The sequence below is a fragment of the Pristiophorus japonicus genome, chromosome 10 (assembly GCF_044704955.1).
Source record: "Pristiophorus japonicus isolate sPriJap1 chromosome 10, sPriJap1.hap1, whole genome shotgun sequence".
Lineage (NCBI taxonomy): Eukaryota > Metazoa > Chordata > Chondrichthyes > Pristiophoridae > Pristiophorus > Pristiophorus japonicus.
The window spans coordinates 110,322,881-110,343,277 of record NC_091986.1 but is presented as its reverse complement, the minus strand read 5'-3'; the positions used below and the strand labels follow the sequence as shown (position 1 = coordinate 110,343,277).

The window sequence follows — 20,397 nt, the reverse complement described above, 5'->3', positions numbered from 1 at the left end:
ATAAGGGGGAGAGCTACATGGGATGGATGCGAAGAGGTCATTAGAGTGGGAGGAGGCTTGTGTAAATACTAGTTGGACCAAATGGCCTGTTTCTGTGCTGTAGATTTAGGGTTAGAATTTCCTATGGTTTACCGCCCAGTTTCTGGGCAGTATTGGCCTTTGTGGGCGGTAATCAGGTGAGCGAAAATGTCCTTACCTACATTACACCGGTGGTTTGGAGGTACCGCTGGGGAGCAGACCACCGGTGTGCACTGTCCTGAGATCACCCTGGCGTGATATTTGGCTGAGCGGTGACCGGCAGTTAAGTTTTTAAAAAACGCCCACGGAGGATCAGCAGAGCTGGGTGGTAGATGAGTAACTCTTCAAGGAAAAGGTTCGTAATTGCTTTTTTACTAATTATTTTAAAAATGTGTTGTGGTGATTTGGTTTTAAAGTGTCTTGGGAATGTTTTTTTGATTTTTTTGTTGATGTTTTTTGAAAAATTATTTTTATTGTTTTTCTGATGTTAGGCCCAACCCGCAGCCTCGAGGTAAATTTTTATTGATTTTACTATTTTTTGCCCAATTTGTTTACGAACCGCCCAATCGACCCTAAATTGCACTTTTTTGCCTAGAATGGGGGTGCAAGGCCCATGTTTTTTGCTTGCCGGATTTTTTTAAATTTTGGTGGGAAGTTTTCGCCTACAAGCTGAATTTAGGGAGCTAGGAGTTAAATTAAAAAGTAGGACCTCAAAAGGTAGTAATCTCAGGATTGCTACCAGTGCCACGTGCTAGTCAGAGTAGGAATCGCAGGATAGCTCAGATGAATACGTGGCTTGAGGAGTGGTGCAGAAGGGAGGGATTCAAATTCCTGGGACATTGGAACCGGTTCTGGGGGAGGTGGGACCAGTACAAAGCAGACGGTCTGCACTTTGGCAGGACCGGAACCAATGTCCTAGGGGGAGTGTTTGTTAGTGCTGTTGGGGCGGGTTTAAACTAATATGGCAGGGGGATGGGAACCTATGCAGGGAGACAGAGTGAAGTAAACTGGGGGCAGAAGCAAAAGATAGAAAGGAGAATAGTAAAAGTGGTGGGCAGAGAAACCCAAGGCAAAAATCAAAAAGGGCCACATTACAGCAAAAGTCTAAAGGGACAAAGTGTGTTAAAAAGACAAGCCTGAAGGCTCTGTACCTCAATGCGAGGAGTATTCGTAATAAGGTGGATGAATTGTCTGCGCAGGCAGCTATTAACGAATATGATATAATTGGGATTACGGAGACATGGCTCCTGGGTGACCAAGGCTGGGAACTCAACATCCAGAGTTATTCAACATTCAGGAAGGATAGACAGCAAGGAAAAGGAGGTGGGGTAGCGTTGCTGGTTAGAGGAAATTAACGCAATCGTAAGAAAGGACATTAGCTTGAATGATGTGGAATCTGTATGGGTGGAGCTGCGGAATACCAAAGGGCAGAAAACACTAGTGGGAGTTGTGTACAGATCACCAAACAGTAGTAGTGAGGTTGGGGATGGCATCAAACAAGAAATTAGGGATGCGTGCAATAAAGGTACAGCAGTTATCATGGGCAACTTTAATCTACATTTAAATTGGGCTGGTAGCAATGCGGTGGAGGAGGATTTCCTGGAGTGTATTAGGGATGGCTTTCGAGACCAATATGTCGAGGAACCAACTAGAGAGCTGGCCATCCTAGTCTGGGTGTTGTGTAATGAGGACGAATTAGCAATCTTGTTGTGAGAGGCCCCCTGGGGAAGAGTGACCATAATATGGTAGAATTCTTTACTAAGATGCAGAGTGACAGTGTTAATTCAGAGACTAGGGTCCTCAACTTAAGGAAAGGTAACTCCGATGGTATGAGACGTGAATTGGCTAGGATAGACTGGCGAATGATACTTAAAGGGTTGACAGTGGATAGGCAATGGCAGACATTTATAGATCGCATGGATGAACTTCAACAATTGTACATCCCTGTCTGGAGTAAAAATAAAACAGGGAAGGTAGTTCAACCGTGGCTAACAAGGGAAATTAGGGATAGTGTTAAATCCAAGGAAGAGGCATATAAATTGGCCAGAAAAAGCAGCAAACCTGAGGACTGGGAGCAATTCAAATGTCAGCAGAGGAGGACAAAGGGTCTAATTCGGAGGGGGAAAATAGAGTATGAGATGAAGCTTTCAGGGAACATAAAAACTGACTGCAAAAGCTTCTAAAGATATGTGAAGAGAAAAAGATTAGTGAAGACCAACGTAGGTCCTTTGCAATCAGAATCAGGTGAATTTTTTCATGGGGAACAAAGAAATGGCAGACCAGTTGAACAAATACTTTGGTTCTGTCTTCACTAAGGAAGACACAAATAATCTTATGGAAATATTAGGGGTTCGAGGGTCTAGCGAAAAGGAGGAACTGAAGGAAATCCTCAATAGTCAGGAAATTATGTTAGGGAAATTGATGGGAATGAAGGCCAATAAATCCTCAGGGCCTGATAGTCTGTATCCCAGAGTACTTAAGGAAGTGGCCCTAGAAATATTGGATGCATTGGTCATCATTTTCCAATATTCGATTGACTCTGGATCAGTTCCTATGGACTGGAGGGTAGCTAATGTAACCCCACTTTTTAAAAAAGGAGGGAGAGAGAAAACAGGTAATTATTGACCGGTTAGCCTGACATCGGCGGTGGATGAACTTCAACAATTGTACATCCCTGTCTGGAGTAAAAATAAAACAGGGAAGGTAGTTCAACCATGGCTAACAAGGGAAATTAGGGATAGTGTTAAATCCAAGGAAGAGGCATATAAATTGGCCAGAAAAAGCAGTAAACCTGAGGACTGGGAGAAATTTAAATTTCAGCAGAGAAGGACAATGTTGGAATCAATTATTAAAGATGAAATAACAGCGCATTTGGAAAGCAGTGACAGGATTGGTCCAAGTCAGTATGGATTTATGAAGGGGAAATCATGCTTGACAAATCTTCTAGAATTTTTTGAGGATATAATTAGTAGGGTGGACAAGGGAGAACCAGTGGATATGGTGTATTTCGACTTTCAAAAGGCTCTTGACAAGGTCCCACAGAGATTGATGTGCAAAATTAAAGCACATGTTATTGGGGGTAATATATTGACGTGGCTCAAAAACTGGTTGACAGACAGGAAGCAGAGAGTTGGAATAAACAGATCCTTTTCAGAATGGCAGGCAGTGATCAGTGGGGTGCCACAGGGTTCAGTGCTGGGACCCCAGCTATTTACAATATACATCAATGATTTAGATGAAGGAATTGAATGTAATATCTTCCAAGTTTGCAGATGACACTAAGCTGGGTGGCGGTGTGAGCTGTGAGGAGGATGTTAAGAGGCTGCGGAGTGACTTGGACAGGTTAGGTGAGTCAGCAAATGCATGGCAGGTGCAGTATAATGTGCATAAATGAGAGGTTATCCACTTTGGTGGCAAAAACAGGAAGACAGATTATTATCTGAATGGTGACAGATTAGGAAAAGCGGAGTTGCAACAAGACCTGGGTGTCATGGTACATCAGTCATTGAAAGTTGGCATGCAGGTACAGCAGGCGGTGAAGAAGGCAAATGGCATGTTGGACTTCATAGCTAGAGGATTTGAGTATAGGAGTAGGGAGGTCTTACTGCAGTTGTACAGAGCCTTGGTGAGGCCACACCTAGAATATTGTGTTCAGTTTTGGTCTCCTAATCTGAGAAAAGACGTTCTTGCTATTGAGGGAGTGCAGCGAAGGTTCACCTGACTGATTCCCGGGATGGCAGGACTGACATATGAGGAGAGACTGGATCAACTGGGCTTGTATCCACTGGAGTTTAGAAGAATGAGAGGGGATGTCAAATAAACATATAAAATTCTGACGGGATTGGACAGGTTAGAGGCAAGAAGAATGTTCCCGTTGCTGGGGAGTTCCAGAACCAGGGGTCACAGTCTAAGAATAAGGGGTAAGCTATTTAGGACCAAGATGAGCAGAAACTTCTTCACTCAGAGAGTGGTTAACCTGTGGAATTCTCTACCGCAGAAAGTTGTTGAGGTCAGTTCGTTAGATTTATTCAAAAGGGAGTTAGATATGGCCCTTACGGCCAAAGGGATCAAGGGGTATGGAGAGAAAGCAGGAAAGGGGTACTGAGGTTGAATGATCAGCCATGATCTTATTGAATGGCGGTGCAGGCTCGAAGGGCCGAATGGCCTGTTCCTGCACCGAATTTCTATGTTTCTATGATAATGGGGTCAAGTTTCGGCCTGAGTTGCTCCTATTTTTTTGGAGCAACTAGTTTAGAATGGACTATCTTAGGAATTGCAATTCTCGGCATTTAGTTTGCTCCAGTTCTGGTGAGTTAGAATAGTTTCATTTTAGAACAGATTTTTTTTTCAAAATGGGGAGTGTCCGGCCATTTACACTTGTTTTGCAAGTTTCGGCAGCGAAACCTTACTCCAAACTAACTTAGAATGGAGTAAGTGTAGATTTTTGTACGCTCAGAAAAACCTTGCCTGCACTTGGAAATCAGGCGTAAGGAATAGAGTTGGGAAAGGGAAGTTAACAAACATGAAACACATCACTTTTACAAATAAAGAGCCATCATCAATAATAAATGATAAATAAATCAATCAAAAAAAATTTAAAAATTAAAAAAAAACAACAACAAAATCAATAAATAAAAAATTAGGTTTCTACTCACTGACTACAGCACCGGGAGTTCTCCAACAGCATGCTGGGACGGGGCCCCCCCAGTGTGTCTCTCTGTGTTTCTGACAGTGAGGGGAGGGGAGGGGGGAAAGAGGGGGGGGATGGAGGGGATGGAGGGTGGTGGCTGAACGGGAGAGGAAGCTGGGCTGAAGACTTCGGGCAGGTCCCGCCCCCTGCAAGCTGCCGGGCGGGCGGGCCCCGCCGAGGACCTGGAGGTGGGGGTGAGCGGACCGGACCGAACCGGAAGGGGATGTGGGGAAGCTGGAGCGGAGCAGGAGCTGAAGGCAAGGAGGGGGGGAGGGGGAGAAGGAAGCGCATTGGAGCAGGAGCTGAAGAGGAGGGAGGCTCGAGTCCGATCTTTGTCATCACAGTGAGCCCATTCGGCCAGGGCTAGAGGCGGCATGCTTCGGGCCCCTCCCACACAGCCTCGGGGGCCTGGAGCTGCTGCACATGCGCGCACACTTTTTCAGTGCCGGGACCTGGCTCCGCGCCCCCATAGCTTGTGTTGCGCTGCGCCAAGGGCCTGGAACGTTCCAGCAGGGGGGAGAATACCAAGGTAAGTTTTAGGCGCAGTTTTGAGCGCGGAAATCAGGCGTGGCCCGCGGGGCTGCGCCGTTCTAGGCGTGGCCCAAAACTTGACCCCAATCTTCCCAGCCTTAGCGGTCTTTTGGGCAGCAATCGGGTGCTAGCGGAAATTCTAGCCCTATGTAATTCTATGTCACATGGGAGATAATTTTCCGAGCATGCATTGGTGATGGGAATCTTGCCTTTTGCCAACTCCTTATCCATATTCCTTTGATTACCCTAATTATACCATGTTTTAACATTTCCCATTGTTTGTCCACTTCTTATCTGCCAGTTTATCTTATCAATTTATTTGGGATTGTTCTTTATTATCTAATTGAAATTGGGTTTGTTTTTACAGTCAAATAGTATTTTCTTTGATTGTTCCTTTTCAATCTTTAACATTTGACTTATTTATGTTGTGGGGCCTATTTTATAGATGTCCTCCAGCCCTTACATTACCTACTTGTTCCATTACATTTCCTGGGATTAGATTAAATAATGCATCCATTCTTTAACCACAGAACAGTCCTAGACAAATTGTAGATACCCCACCCCTTCTTTATCATCTACTTTATTTTAATCTTAGTCTAACTTTGGAAAATTAAAGTCAACCATTATTATGGCCCTGTTATTTCTGCATTTTTCTTTAATTTGTGTCTATTTATCTTTCTTTAACTCATTTGCACTGTCTAGTAGTTTATAATAAATTCTGAATGGAGTAACAGTTCTTTTCTTATTCCCTAACTCTAACTAAATAGATAAGTTATTTTACAATCTCCTACATTATCTCAATGTTCTCATGCTGAAATGGGAATCCATTGATTAATAAAGCCACCCATCCTTCTTTCCTAGCCTATTCCTCCTGAGCAACCGTGTAACCATGTTTAGCTTTCAATCCAGCGATAGCCTCAGCCACATTTCTGTTAATGCCACATCAAACCTTCCACATCAATGCTTCCTCAAGCTTACCAATTTTATGTAGTTTACTTGGTGCATTTACATACATACAACTCAAATCGGCTTGTCTGTTCACGAATCTTATTCATTTTAATCCTCCTCTTTTGAATGTTTTTTTTAAACTTTCCTGTTTTTCTCATCCTTATCACTTTGCCACTTTTTTGATTCCTTTTCGGCTTCATCATCTTATTTTTCCCATCCCCTACCATATTAGCTTAACATATTGATCAGGAAAGCACTAGTTATTCTTCCAGCAAAAACATTGGTCCTAGCCCTGCTCAAGTAAAGCCCACTCACCTAGTACCGACCATTCATGTCCCACAACTGGTCTCAATTTCTGAGGAATTTGAATCTTTTCATTTTACATCCTATTTCTACTCATCCATTTACTTCCCATGTCTTACTATTCCTACACCAAGATGTCTAGCCTTGAGGTTTTGCTTTTTAATTGAATGTCCTAATTGCTGTGCAGGACCTCAACTCGATTCCTTCCCATATCATTGATATCAATATGAACCATAACTTCTGGCTGTTCCCTTTCCTTCTCCAAAATCCTTTGTACCCACTCAGTTATTACATAGGTTATATGGCACAGAAACAGGCCATTCGGCCCAACTAGTCCATGCCGGTGTTTAAGCTTCACTCAAACCTCCTCCCGTCTTTCCTCATCTAAATCTATCAGCATAACATTCTATTCCCTTCTCCCGCATAGGTTTATCCAGCCTCCCCTTAAATCTATACTATTCGCTTCAACCAATCCCTGTGGTTGCGAGTTTCACATTCTCACCACTCTTTGGGTAAAGAAGTTTCTTCTGAATTCCCTATTGGATTTCTTGGTGACTATCTTATATTGATGGTCTCTAGTTATGCTCTTCCCCACAGTGCAAACATTCTCTCTGTATCCACTCCATCGAAAACTTTCATAATTTTAAAGACCTCAATAGCGTCACCCCTCACCTTTTTTCAAGAGAAAAGACACCCAGCCTGTTCATCATTTCCTGATATGTATACCTTCGCATTTCTCGTATCATCCTTGTAAAACTTCTCTGCGCCCTCTCCAGTGCCTCTATCCTTTTAATATGGCGACCAGAAGTGCTCACAGTACTCTAAGTGTGGTCTAACCAAGCTTCAATACAGGTTTAGCAAAGTTTCCCTACTTTTCAATTCTATCCCTCTAGAAATAAACCTTATATTGCTTGGTTTACTTTTTTAAATGACCTTGCTAATCATTGGTGCAACTTTTAGTGATTGATGTATTTGTACTCCGAGCTCCTTTTGTTCCTCCACCCCCACCTAAACTCGCACCCCCAAGTAATAAGTGACCTTATTATTCTTCCTACCAAAATGTACTATCTCGCATTTATCTGTGTTGAAATTTATTTGCCTATTATTTGCCCATTCTGCAAGTTTATTAATGTCCTCCTGTAATGTGTTGCAGTCATCCTCAGTATTGACTATTCATCCCAATTTGGTGTCATCCACAAATTTAGAAATTGTGTTTTTGATTCCAAAGTCTAAATCGTTATTGTAAATTGTGAACAGTAGTGGTCCCAGCACTGATCCTCATGGAACACCACTACCTACCTTCAGCCACTCTAAAGAGCTACACTTTTCTCCCACTCTCTGCTTTCAGTCTTGAAGCCAGCGTACAATCCATTCTGCTACTTGTCCCCCGACTCCGCATTCTCTGACCTTATAAGAACATAAGAAATAAGAGCAGGAGTAGGCCATTTGGCCCCTAGAGCCTGCTCCGCCATTCAATAAGATAATGGCTGATCTGATCATGGACTCAGCTCCACTTCCCCGCCCACTCCTCATAACCCTTTAATCGCATATCGCTCAAAAATCTGACTATCACAGCCTTAAATATATTCAATGACACAACCTCCACAGCTCTCTGGGACAGAGAATTCCACAGATTTACAACCCTCTGAGAGAAGAAAATTCTCCTCATCTCAGTTTTAAATGGGCAGCCCTTTATTCTAAGACTATGTCCCCTAGTTTTAGTTTCCCCTATGAGTGGAAATATTCTCTCTGCATCCATCTTGTCGAGCCACCTCACTGTCTTATATGTTTCAATAAGATCACCTCTCATTCTTCTGAACTCCAATGTGTATAGGCCCAACCTATCTTCATTAGTCAAACCCCCTCATCTCTGGAATCAACCAAGTGAACCTTCTCTGAACAGCCTCCAATGCAAATATATCCTTCATTAAATACGGAAACCAAAACTGCACGCAGTACTCCAAGTGTGGCCTCACCAATAACCTGTACAGTTGTAGCAGGACTTCTCTGCTTTTTTACTCTATCCCCCTTGCAATAAAGGCCAACATTCCGTTTGCCTTCCTGATTACTTCTGTACCTGCATACTAATGTTTTGTGTTTCACACACAAGGACCCCCAGGTCCTTCTGTACTGCAACACTTTGCATTTTTTCTCCATTTAAATTATAATTTGCTTTTCTATTTTTTTCTGCCAAAGTGGATAACCTCAATGTTTCCACATTATACTCCATCTGCCAAATTTTTGCCCACTCACTTAGCTTGTCTATATCCCTTTGCAGATTTTTTGTGCCCTCCTCACAATTTGCTTTCCCCCCCTTAGTATCATCAGCAAACTTGGCTACATTACACTCGGTCCCTTCATCCAAGTCATTATATAGATTGTAAATAGTTGAGGACCCAGCACCGATCCCTGCGGCACCCTATTAGTTACTGTTTGCCAAGTGGAAAATGACACATTTATCCCGACTCTCTGTTTTCTGTTAGTTAGCCAATCCTCTATCCATGCTAATATATTACCCCCAACCCCAACCTTGTGCAGTGACCTTTTAAGTGACACCTTATCTAATGCCTTCTGGAAATCCAAATACACTACATTCACTGGTTCCCCTTATCCACCCTGCTCGTTACATCCTCAAAGAACTCCAGAAAATTTGTCAAACATGATTTCACTTTCATAAAACCATGCTGACTCTGCTTGATTGAATTATGCTTTTCCAAATGTCCCGCTATTGCTTCCTTAATAATGGACTCCAGCATTTTCCCAACGACAGATGTTAGGCTAACTGGTTTATAGTTTCCTGCTTTTTGTCTGCCTCCTTTTTTAAATAGGGGCATTACATTTGCGGTTTTCAAATCCGCTGGGACCGTCCCAGAATCCAGGGAATTTTGGTAGATTACAACCAATGCATCCACTATCTCTGCAGCCACTTCTTTTAAGACCCTAGGATGTAAGCCATCAGGTCCAGGGGACTTGTCCGCCTTTAGTCCCATTATTTTACCGAGTACTACTTTATTTGTGATAGTGATTGTATTAAGTTCCTCCCTCCCTCTTGCCCCTTGATTATCCACCATTGGGATGTTTTTAGTATCTTCTACCATGAAGACCAATGCTAAATATTTGTTCAACATCTCTGCCACTTCCCTGTTCTCCATTATTAATTCCTCAGTCTCATCCTCCAGGGGACCAACATTTACTTTAGCCACTGTTTTGCTTTTTATGTACCTGTAGAAACTCTTACCATCTGTTTTTATATTTCGTGCTAGTTTACTTTCATAATCTCATGTCATAGGCAGTACCTCGGAATCGAGGAAGACTTGCTTCCACTTTTAGCATGAGTTCTTAGGTGACTATATAGTCAAATACAAAAACCACAGTCCCTGTCACAGGTGGGACAGATAGTCGTTGAGGGAAAGGGAAGGCAGGGAGCCTTGTTTGCCGTACGTTCCTTCCACTGCCTGTGCTTGATTTCTGCATGCTCTTGATGACGAGAGCCGAGGAGCTCAGCGCCCTCCCGGCTGCACTTCCTCCACTTCGGGCGATCTTTGGCCAGGGACTCCCAGGTGTCAGTGGAGATGTCGCACTTTATCAGGGAGGCTTTGAGGGTGTCCTTGTAACGTTTCCTCTGCCCACCTTTGGCTCATTTGCCGTGGACGAGTTCCGAGTAGAGCGCTTGCTTTGGGAGTCTCGTGTCTGGCATGCGAACTATGTGGCCTGCCCAGCAGAGCTGATCAAGTGTGGTCAGTGCTTCAATGCTGGGGATGTTGGCCTGGAAGAGGACGCTAATGTTTGTGCGTCTGTCCTCCCAGGGGATTTGTAGGATCTTGCAGAGACATCGCTGGTGGTATTTCTCCAGCGACTTGAGGTGTCTACTGTACATGGTCCACGTTTCTGAGCCATACAGGTGGGCGGGTATTACTACGACCCTGTAGACCATGAGCTTGGTGACAGTTTTGTGGGCCTGGTCTTCAAACACTCTTTTCCTCAGGCGGCCGAAGGCTGCACTTGCACACTGGAGGCGGTGTTGGGTCTCGTCGTCAATGCCTGCATGTCATTTCATAATCTATCTTCCCTCTTTATCCATTTTTTAGTCATTCTCTGCTGGCTTAAAAAAAATTCCCAATCCTCTGGTCTCCCACTAGTCTTGGCCACATTGTACGCCTTTGTTTTCAATTTGATACCCACCCTTATTTCCTTAGTTAGCCATGGATAGTTATTCCTTCTCTTACTTATTTCCTTCTCATTAGGATATATTTCTGTTGCGAGTTATGAAATATCTCCTTAAATGTCTGCCACTACTCATTAATCATCCCATACTTTAATCCATTATAGCCAATTCTGCCCTCATACCTTTGTAGTCTCCTTTATTTAAGCTTAGGATCCTGGTTTGAGAACCAACTTTCTCACCTTCCAACTGAATTTGAAATTCAACCATGTTATGGTCACTCATTCCTAGAGGATCTTTTACTATGTGATCATTTATTAATCCTGCCTCATTACACAGTACTAGATCTAAGATAGCCTGCTCCCTGGTTGGTTCCGCAATGAACTGTTCAGGGAAACTATCCCGGATACACTATGAACTCCTCCTCAAGGCTACTCTGGCCAATTTGCTTTAATCCAGTCAATATGGAGGTTAAAATCGCCCATGATTATTCATTAGTCTGTTATGGGATACCTTATCGAAGGCCTTTTGAAAATCTAGATAGATTAAATCTACTGCACTAGCATTGTCTACTCGCTCCATTACCTCTTCAAAAAATTCAGTAAAGTTGGTCAAGCAACATTTTCACTTTTGAAATCCCCCAGCTATTCATTATTATACTTTTCATTTTTAGAAGTTCTTCTATTCTCACCTTTAGAAGGGATTCCATTATTTTTCCTACCACCAATGCTAAGCTGCCTGGTATATAATTCCATAGACATGTTTTATTGCCCTTCATAAATATAAGTATTGTGTTAGCTATCCATCAGTCCTCTGGCACTACACCTTTTTCGAGCACATTATTAAATATGTATAGTAATGCCTCGGCTATCTCTTCCCTAGATTCTTTTAAAATGCATTGATGCAATCCATCCGGACCAGGGGTTTTATCATCTTTGATTAGTTTATTTAATATATCCTCTTTCTTTATTTTAAATGTGCTTATCTCATTACTCATCTCATCATCCAATGTCATGTCCACCAGTTCTATCTCCCTGGTAAATACCAACGCGAAATAATGATTTCATATTTCTGCCATCTCCCTTTCATTACTTGTGGTAAGTGTCCTGTCTATCCCTTAATGGCCCTATTCCCAACCTAGCTTTCCTTCTTTTATTGATGTGCCTGTAAAATATTTTACTATTTTGTTTTATGTTCCTTGATAATTTAATTTCATAGTTCCTCTTTGCCTTCCTAATTGTTCAGTTAAGTTTTTCAAAGTGGATTCAGCACTCCTAATTTTTAACATAGAGTATATCCCCATATAAATAACATCAATCGAGAATATATTGAAAATCATACTTGAGCGCACACATCGGCTGGAATTTTCAGAGGTAAGAATGGGTGAGTTCATAGAATCATAGAATGGTTACAGCACAAAAGGAAGCCATTTGGCCCGTCAAGCCTGTACCAGGTTGGAGGCATGGTGAGGGAAGTGAAAGTTGTGCAAATGTAAAACTCGACCCAAACCCGCCCACTTTCAGCTTTCACTCAGGTGAGACGGGGGTGGGCTGTCAACCCACTGCCAGGAGGCAGGTTGACAATTTAACTATGATAATGTTACAATTCCACAGCGTGCCAGGAAACCTGAACTTCCAGGTTTCCTGCCATCTCCCAGGTTTCCCCGCGCCCCGTGGGTGGGTCCCGGGAAAATCCAGCCTATCCGGTCTGCTGCATTTGACCTAACCACCCACCTCCCATTATAAATTCCTACTCTAATGCATTTTGCCTGTGTAAACTTGTCACTATAATTGAGCAGGCTGGCGGGGGGAGGGGGTGTCAGAGAGCACAATCTGGCAATGAATGCCCACAATTCTCTCAAAATGCTTTTTGAAAATCTGGCATCTAATATCCAGAATAAGGGTTAAAGGAAACTAAAATTTCAAATCAGAAAACTACATTTTTCACAATAAGAATTAAATTTATCCATTAAATTGTCTTTTGGCTTGTTCAATTCTTTTATTAAAGTTTTTACTTGAAGGCTTCAGCCTCTCCCAAAATCCTGGGCCTGGATTTGATATTTTACACCCAGATTTATGAACTGAATTTGGAGCAGTTTGAGCAGGTGCAGTTGTTTTTTTTTCAAAATGATTTCAGGAGAAGCTAGAGGATAAATATCATGATTCAGGTATAATTTTTTTTTAAAACAGAGTGGGAAAGAATGAAAATAAATTACAGCATTCCGGGAAAGAGAGGAGCACCTGCACTGCTTCAATCTTCGTTTGGTATTGTAGTTGACACTTAAAAAGTATATTCTCTAGTGTCTGGAATAGAAAAGAATCTCAGCTAGAAATTTCCACATCCAAAAGGAGTCCCCGACCACCAACGCAAATGCATCCTCCATCCACCAAACCACCAAATACTGAAGTGGTTCTGAGCCGCAGTGGTAGCATCCAACAATTAGCGCAACTAACAGCAGGGAAAGGAGCAGAATCCAGAAGAACTTGGGATCACAGATTGGAGTGCACAGTAATAGCTGCAGATCCATATTCAGGTACTGAAATGGTCCTCCCAGTGCAAAGGAATTTTGAATTACATGTGTTTATTAGTCGATTATACACACAAAATCTTGGTCAGTTCCTAATCTACCATGACAGCATATTGCATTTAGGCACTGTAACGCAAGCAAGCTCCTCCCCATTTCACCACACTGGGAAGCAGCTAGCCCCCACTGGTCTCTCCCCACCCCTCCCAGACTCCAGCAAACATCAATATTGCCCTCCTTACCATTGATGAGCATTCTGGCCTAATTTCTCTGCCCCCACTGAGCAACATGTCACCTTTAGACAATCTCTAATCCACATGAAGGAGCACTCTGCTCATGGACCCACCCCCACACTCCACTACCCACAGACTGCATAACAAACCTGGAAATGATAGGTGAGCAAGCCTGTTGAAAATGAAGAAAACAAATACCTTGGGTATTTTTTGTGTAGCTTAGGATAGGATGGTTATGTATGGGACGCTTTTACTTATTACCTTACCTTAAAAGGAGCAATGCCACAGTAATTGTTGTTGATTGTAAAATATTTGTAATGATGCTAGATAGGAATTGTTTTCTAGTTTTCTCTGTTTATAGCTCTCTGCACAATGCACAGCTTGAGAAGACCTGCTCTTATTATAATTAGTTGAAGAACAAACTTGGAATAGTAGTGTACAAAGTGACTAGCTTTCACACTTTCTACCCTGCCCTTTGTGGGTAAGGACTTATGCATGAACATCTTGGATACATAGAACTCCTTAAAGATCTTTTTTTTAAATTAAATTTTGTCTCAATTAGAATAGTGATCCCAGTTGATCTTAAAAATAGTTTAATGTAGTTTCCACAGAAATATGATCAGCTATTTTGGTATTAATCACCAGTTGTTATAAACTGACACAAATGGGGATAATAGGAAGCCTCAGCACCAAATTGACCCAATGCTATGTAGTATCTGACTCTGGTCTCCCAAGCCATAATGTTCCCTAAAGTACAAGGTATTGAAATACAGCCAGAAAAATCAGTTTGCATATGTATGCTGGTTGTAAACATTATTTGCCTCAATGAAAATACCATTGACAGACCAACATCAAGGAAATTATTTATCCCAGGCTTTGTCCAAAACAATTTCTGTACAATGTGATAATGTTATAAAGTATAAATTGGGAAACGGCACAAAACCAAACAGTAATTCTGAAATATTCTTTAAGAACATAGGTTGAGGTACATGATCGAATTGAGTGATACGACAGGCTTGAAGAGCTGAATGGCCTACTTCTGTTCCTATGTTCATAAAAGGTAACTGCATTATTTAATTAGATCATGGTGGATCTGCACCTCAACCCCATTTGCCCGCCTTTGCTCCATATCCCTTGATTAGGGTAACCATGCGTTCCCATTTTCCGGGGACAGTATCCAGATGAAGGACAATGTTGCCAGAAGAGTCCCTGGTTCAGGAAATTCATCCCCGAATACGCGTGGGTCCAAATCAGGAACCAACGTGACCCCGAGCTGTCCTGCAATCGATGAATAAAGTGAACTAGGATGTGTGACTGGGTGGGTTCCAGTAGGTGGGAGGGATATCAATCTCCTGCTTTCAACCAGTAGAAGGAATTGACTCACTGAGGGCAAGGATCCTTTAATTTTTGGGGGCCTGCGGCTTGGTGGCCCATTCAAAATACCTCGCGTGTGCTGTTTTTCCCATTTAAAAAAAAGACAGTGAGCCAGCTGCGGAGTAGCTGCAGAGCGCTGCGCAGCCACGCAGCATAAAGAGAACATTAACCGAGGGACATTAATTTACGCAGAGATCACGCTCTGTGGCTACAGTAAATGTGCTCCTCCCCCCAACCCAAAACCGTTCTTCCCCATACCCCTAAACCCTCACCCAACCCCTTCCTCCCCCACCGAATCCCCGGATAGTCCTGTGAAATTCGGTTGAAGAAAAATCGGCCCGGAGCCAAAATGTCTGAGTAATGGGGGCCCTGGTAACGGACCAATGAGTGGGGGCTGGAGCAGGATGTCCCGGGAGCCAATTCAGAGCATGCTCCATGGCCTCAGATGGAGTGGGTGAGTGATGGGCTGTGAAGGGGCGGAGCCAGCTATTGAGGCCGGCAGATGCTGTGAAAAGCGGCAGCAGTATTCAGGCGGAAAGTTCTGGTGCTGCTTTTTGCAGATTCAGTTTGCATCAAAATGACAAACAATTTTTGCGACGCTGTGCGAACTACATTTTCATTCCTGGTTACTTTGAGCCCTTGTTCTGGATTCTCCCAAATCATTTAATGTAATAGAGAAAATTCCCTCAGTTTTAAAACTAGCCATCCTCTTTCCCCAAACACAACTCTTTTGGGGCAAGCATAAACATTAATTCACGTGCCCCCCGATCTGGGGGACACTCCAAACATTTCCCAAGGCCCTTTTTCTTGTTTTTTTTGTGGGTTATTTTGTATTTTTTGTAGGGTTTTTTTTGTGTTTTTTTTAGGGCATTAAAATTCCATATTTTACAAGTGCCCCCTATAAAAGGGGAGGGGGACACTAAAAACACCGGCAATTAAAACAAATTAAACTTTAAAACATAAAATCAAATTAAAATTTGGTTGCCGGGGGTAATAATGCACTCCAGTCCCTCCGGTGCCCACCTCTCGTCCCCAAACACATCAGTAAGAAATACATTGCCAGTTGGCTATAATCACTCAGGGTAATGTGTCAGGGGAAACCGGAGAACACAAAAGCCCTCACAGCAGTGTCATTTGCCCTTAGGCCCAGAAATAAGCCTGACGTTTTTTTTACCTTCCACATCTCTTGTCTGTCTGCTGTTGGGGATAGACTAGGGACAAAGCAGCCACAGATGCAGTGATGTAACCTCCCTAGGTAAGTAAGTTCAAGCAATTCTATTATTAAAAATAGTAATACCCAAAATGCAGGACCAGTTGGAAAGTTTAACTTTATCCCGGAAAATTGTGTAGTTATATACAGTTCTCTAAATCTTGTTTATAACAGTGCACTTCAAAAGTTTGCAAGTAATCAGTTTTTCCACCCCATATACAAGGAAAGCAGGATATGTAGATTCTGAAAGTGAACGTGTTTTTGCACTGACGGGTTAAACGGAATCGGAACATCACTTTTTTGTAGGCAACGTTTGCTGACGTTAGCCTGGTCAAACTGACCAAATTGAAGAACATTTTGGTTGCATCCCATGTTAATACTTAGAAATCAATGCGCCTCCTGGCCACAGTCAGTTGCACCGACATGAATGAAACCCAATTTGTATAAACTGTAACCACTAAGTGGCTCAAAACATTTTCATGTTACAGAACTTCTTCCTGTTTTACTTCCCACATTCGATACACGCACTGCACGTACCCAGAGGAGGTTCCGGATTTAAACCGTGCCGCACTGGACATTCTTTCACAAAGTTCAGTGTGGTGGCGCGATTTTTTTTTTTCAAATTTATTCCAAATTCCCTATTTTAGTGCTTCCCCTGCCTGCTTCCTTTGTAACCCCGGGTGAGTTTTAGCCCATGACGTCAGGTAATTTTTCAGATCAGTCCATTCCCACGGACATCCAGCGATTGATCAGCTCCCCTGTTCCAAACATAGAGTCATATCTAACCAGAGCTGACATACTTTGTCGCCGGTTACTTTCTGTACAAACCACATTAGATGGTGTCTCGTTACTACCCCCTCCACCGTTTCTTTCATTAATCACATCGGAAACCCAGGTTTACTTGTTTAAACATTTCAGCGATGGTGAAGGGGGTTATGGAAAAGTAGAAATAAATACCGATCCTTTCTACTTGCAAACAATAGCCAAGGAGCAGCTCGCTGGCGAACGCTCATCTGTCAGTTATACTCCACCCAGTCCCTCACTGCGGCTCCTCGCACTTGTCCGATAGACTGAGAGACGGTTCTTTTGTTCTACTTACCCCAAGCATCCGATGCAAGTAATAATACTGTGCACCGTAATAATAAAGCGTAAAGGTTTTCCAAAATAGCAGCACGTTGATCGACAGCCAGAAAAGCTGAAAAAAGGAAGGAGGGAGGAAAAGTTAAGGAAAAGTTCCTCGTAAAGTCAGTCAGTGCAATTTGAACTCAGGCGATCACCGGCTCGCCTACTCGAAAAACTTTGAAAAGTGTTTTAAAATGCGTTGTAAATCTAATAGTGAAGAGTATTTTTTTTGTACTCATTAGTCCTACCAAAAACAGATGTTTTCCACCCTCGTTGGAGAGCCAGCTTTTGCAGGACAAAGCCATGGTGCAGTGGTGTTGGGTTGTCTCCTGGCTCTCGAGATTTGGCTTGCCTGCTCCACGGCGTTAAATACCTTCCCAGACTCCGAGCTGCAATGGCGCTCTTCCGCCTCTTGCTCCTCTTTGATCTCACAGATTTTGTCTTGTTGTTGCATTTCCTAAATCTTCACCGTAGCTTACAATTGGTCGCTTTTGCGTCCAGGATAAATTTCACTTAAAGCCTCTTTTTTTAAAAAAAAAAGCGCATTCCGTCTTTCAGCTCAGCCTATCGCACGCCAACAGTTAGCGGGAGGGAAGGACTGAGGGAGACAGAGAAAAACAATAGAGAGAGAAATTAAAAAAACACAGCATAAAATAAACAATTCAGTGCGATGTTATAAAAAAGTGAAAACAAACAAAACGGACTAAACGACTTGAGAGAATTGGAATGAAAACAATTACAAGAGAGTTACAGAGTAGTTTTAGGCAAAATTTGGAGATAAACAAGCGGAACAAAATAGCAGCTGCACTAAAACAGATTAAAAGTAAATGCAGCGCATGGTGCTAACATATCTGTGGTGAAAGATCTAACTCCCAATGTCTGAACTGGTCACCAGGTGATGTTGAATCTCTACCCATTGATAAGTAGACAGAGAGCAAGGAATAACACAGGACAGAGCAACAGGTGAGAAATATTTGCGGAGATACACGAGAAGGGATGTAGATAAAGGGAGAGAAGGGAAATAAAGAAAAGTCAGCTGAAAACCTAACAAAATGCATTCTTCTAATTTATTGATATTGATGCAGCAGTGGTTTCCAATATATTAGCCATGAATCACCAGCCACAACTCTTTTTGGAAGACAAAATAAAACATTTAAATCAAGTGCCCCCCCCCCCCCCCGATCTGGGGGACACTCCAAACACTTTTCAACTGCCCTTTTGTTGTGTTTTTTTTTGGGGGGGGGGGGTTTGTGTTTTTTTTTAGGGGCCCTGAAACTGTAAATTTACAAGTGCCCCCTCCAGTCCCTCCGGTTCCCACCTCTCGCAGAAGGCCGCGAGCGTACCGGTGGGCACTGCGTGCTCCATCTCCAAGGACACCCTGGCTCACCAGCCACAACTCTTTTGGGGGGTACAAAATAAACATTAGATCGAGTGCCCCCCGATCTGGGGGACACTCCAGATACTTATAACTGCCCTCTTTTTTGCTTTTTTTTTGTTTTTTTTGTGTGTTTTTTTCCTTTTGTGATTTTTTTGGGGGCATTAAAATCATATAATTTACAAGTGCCCCCTATAAAAGGGGAGGGGGACACTAAAACCCCGGCAATTAAAACAAATTAAACTTTAAAACATATAAAATCAAATTAAAATTTGGTTGCCGGGGGTAACGATGCACTCCAGTCCTTCCGGCGCCCACCTCTCGCGGAAGGCCACGAGCATACCAGTAGACACCGCGTGCTCCATCTCCAAGGACACCCTGGCTCACCAGCCTCAACTCTTTTGGTTGAAAAACAAAACAGTTAAGTCAAGTGCCCTCCAATCTGGGGGACACTTCAAACATTTTTCAACTGCCCTCTTTTTTTCCTGTTTTTTTTTGTATTTTTTGGGGGGGGGGGGGGTTTGTGTTTTTTTGGGCACTAAAATCCCCCCAAAAAAAATTTTCTCCAAGTGCCCCCTATAAAAGGGGAGGGGGACACTAAAAACACCGGCAATTAAAACAAATTAAACTTTAAAACATAAAATCAAATTAAAATTTGGTTGCCGGGGGTGATGATGCACTCCAGTCCCTCCGGTGCCCACCTCTCGTCACCAGCCACAACTCTTTTGAGTAAACAAAACATTAGATCAAGTGCCCCCCGATCTGGGGGACACTACAAACATTTCACAAGGCCCTTTTTTTTTGTTTGTTTTTTTTGGTGATTTTTGTGGGGTTTTTGGGGTTTTTTTGGGCACTAAAATCATAGTTTTTTTTTCCAAGTGCCCCCTATAAAAGGGGAGGGGGACACTAAAACCCAGCAATTAAAACAAATTAAACTTTAAAACATAAAATCAAATTAAAATTTGGTTGCCGGGGGTGATGATGCACTCCAGTCCCTCCGGCGCCCACCTCTCGTCACCAGCCACATGTGGCTAACTGTGAATCCAGATGTGATTAATTGCATTTCTGATTAGTAAATAAAAATAATGAAGAGAATCATTGGGCATGTGACTTCACAAGGCCTCTGCATACCCTTCTGTGCCTTTATTGGTAACAAAAAGAAGTGTTTTTAGATCATTGGCCATGAAATTCAGAGGTCTAACGCCGGTCGTTAAGGCTGGGTTTACTGAAAAAATGAAAACCGCCTCGCTTCTGCCCCCTGCTGACACAGAACATGGCGGCTGCTATTTTGGGGAGGTCACTAGTGTTGCCATTGCTGTGCTCACCGCCTACATGTAACTTTGCAGCTTGTGATGTTAATCGGTGTGCAACGCTTGAATTGACACACAAATGTGATTTTGGACATTGCCGTGCTGGATACTGCCCTCCAAACTTCGCATGGAAGTACTACAGAGAGGCTATGAGCTCTTCTTAAAGGGACACAGTTCTTTCAGGTATGTTTAGATTTTAGCTTTCACGTGTTTTTAAATTTTACTGAGAAGTGACTTAGTGCAATACATTTAAAAGTTGTTAAAGTGTGAATGGAGTGCAGAAGTGCTGCTGGATGCTTGCAAGTTGCAAGGCTTTGGCTATTAAAGGATGGCATCTGAGAAGACCCTTTGCTCCTAGTCCTGGAGGCTCTGGTTGCAGTCCCCCTTGGGCTGCAATATCACATGGAGATGAAGTAAGGGCAACAAAGGTGACAAGAAAAAGTAAAATACTGTGGATGCTGGAATCTGGAATAAAAACAGAAAATGCTGGAAATGTCAGTGGGTCAGAAAGCAGAATTAACGTTTCAGGTCGATGACCCTTCGTCAGAACTGGGGAGTGTTCGGAAAGAGCACATTATTAAGCACTGAAAGGGGGAG

The 20,397-nt window shown here is 42.8% G+C and overlaps 1 protein-coding gene across 1 annotated transcript in view; it reads right to left on the bottom strand.

The window, feature by feature from the left end:
* The window catches only part of LOC139274783 (NADPH oxidase 4), a 242,819-nt gene extending 225,353 nt beyond the window's left edge, over positions 1–17,466 (bottom strand). Inside the window, exons 1-2 of the mRNA XM_070891470.1 lie at positions 17,364–17,466; positions 17,093–17,188 (exon numbers count right to left, since the gene is read on the bottom strand). Of these exons, the coding sequence (XP_070747571.1) occupies positions 17,093–17,188; positions 17,364–17,420 (153 nt within the window). The 5' untranslated portion in view covers positions 17,421–17,466. The remainder of the gene's footprint in view (positions 1–17,092; positions 17,189–17,363) is intronic.
* Positions 17,467–20,397: the final 2,931 nt, after the last annotated feature.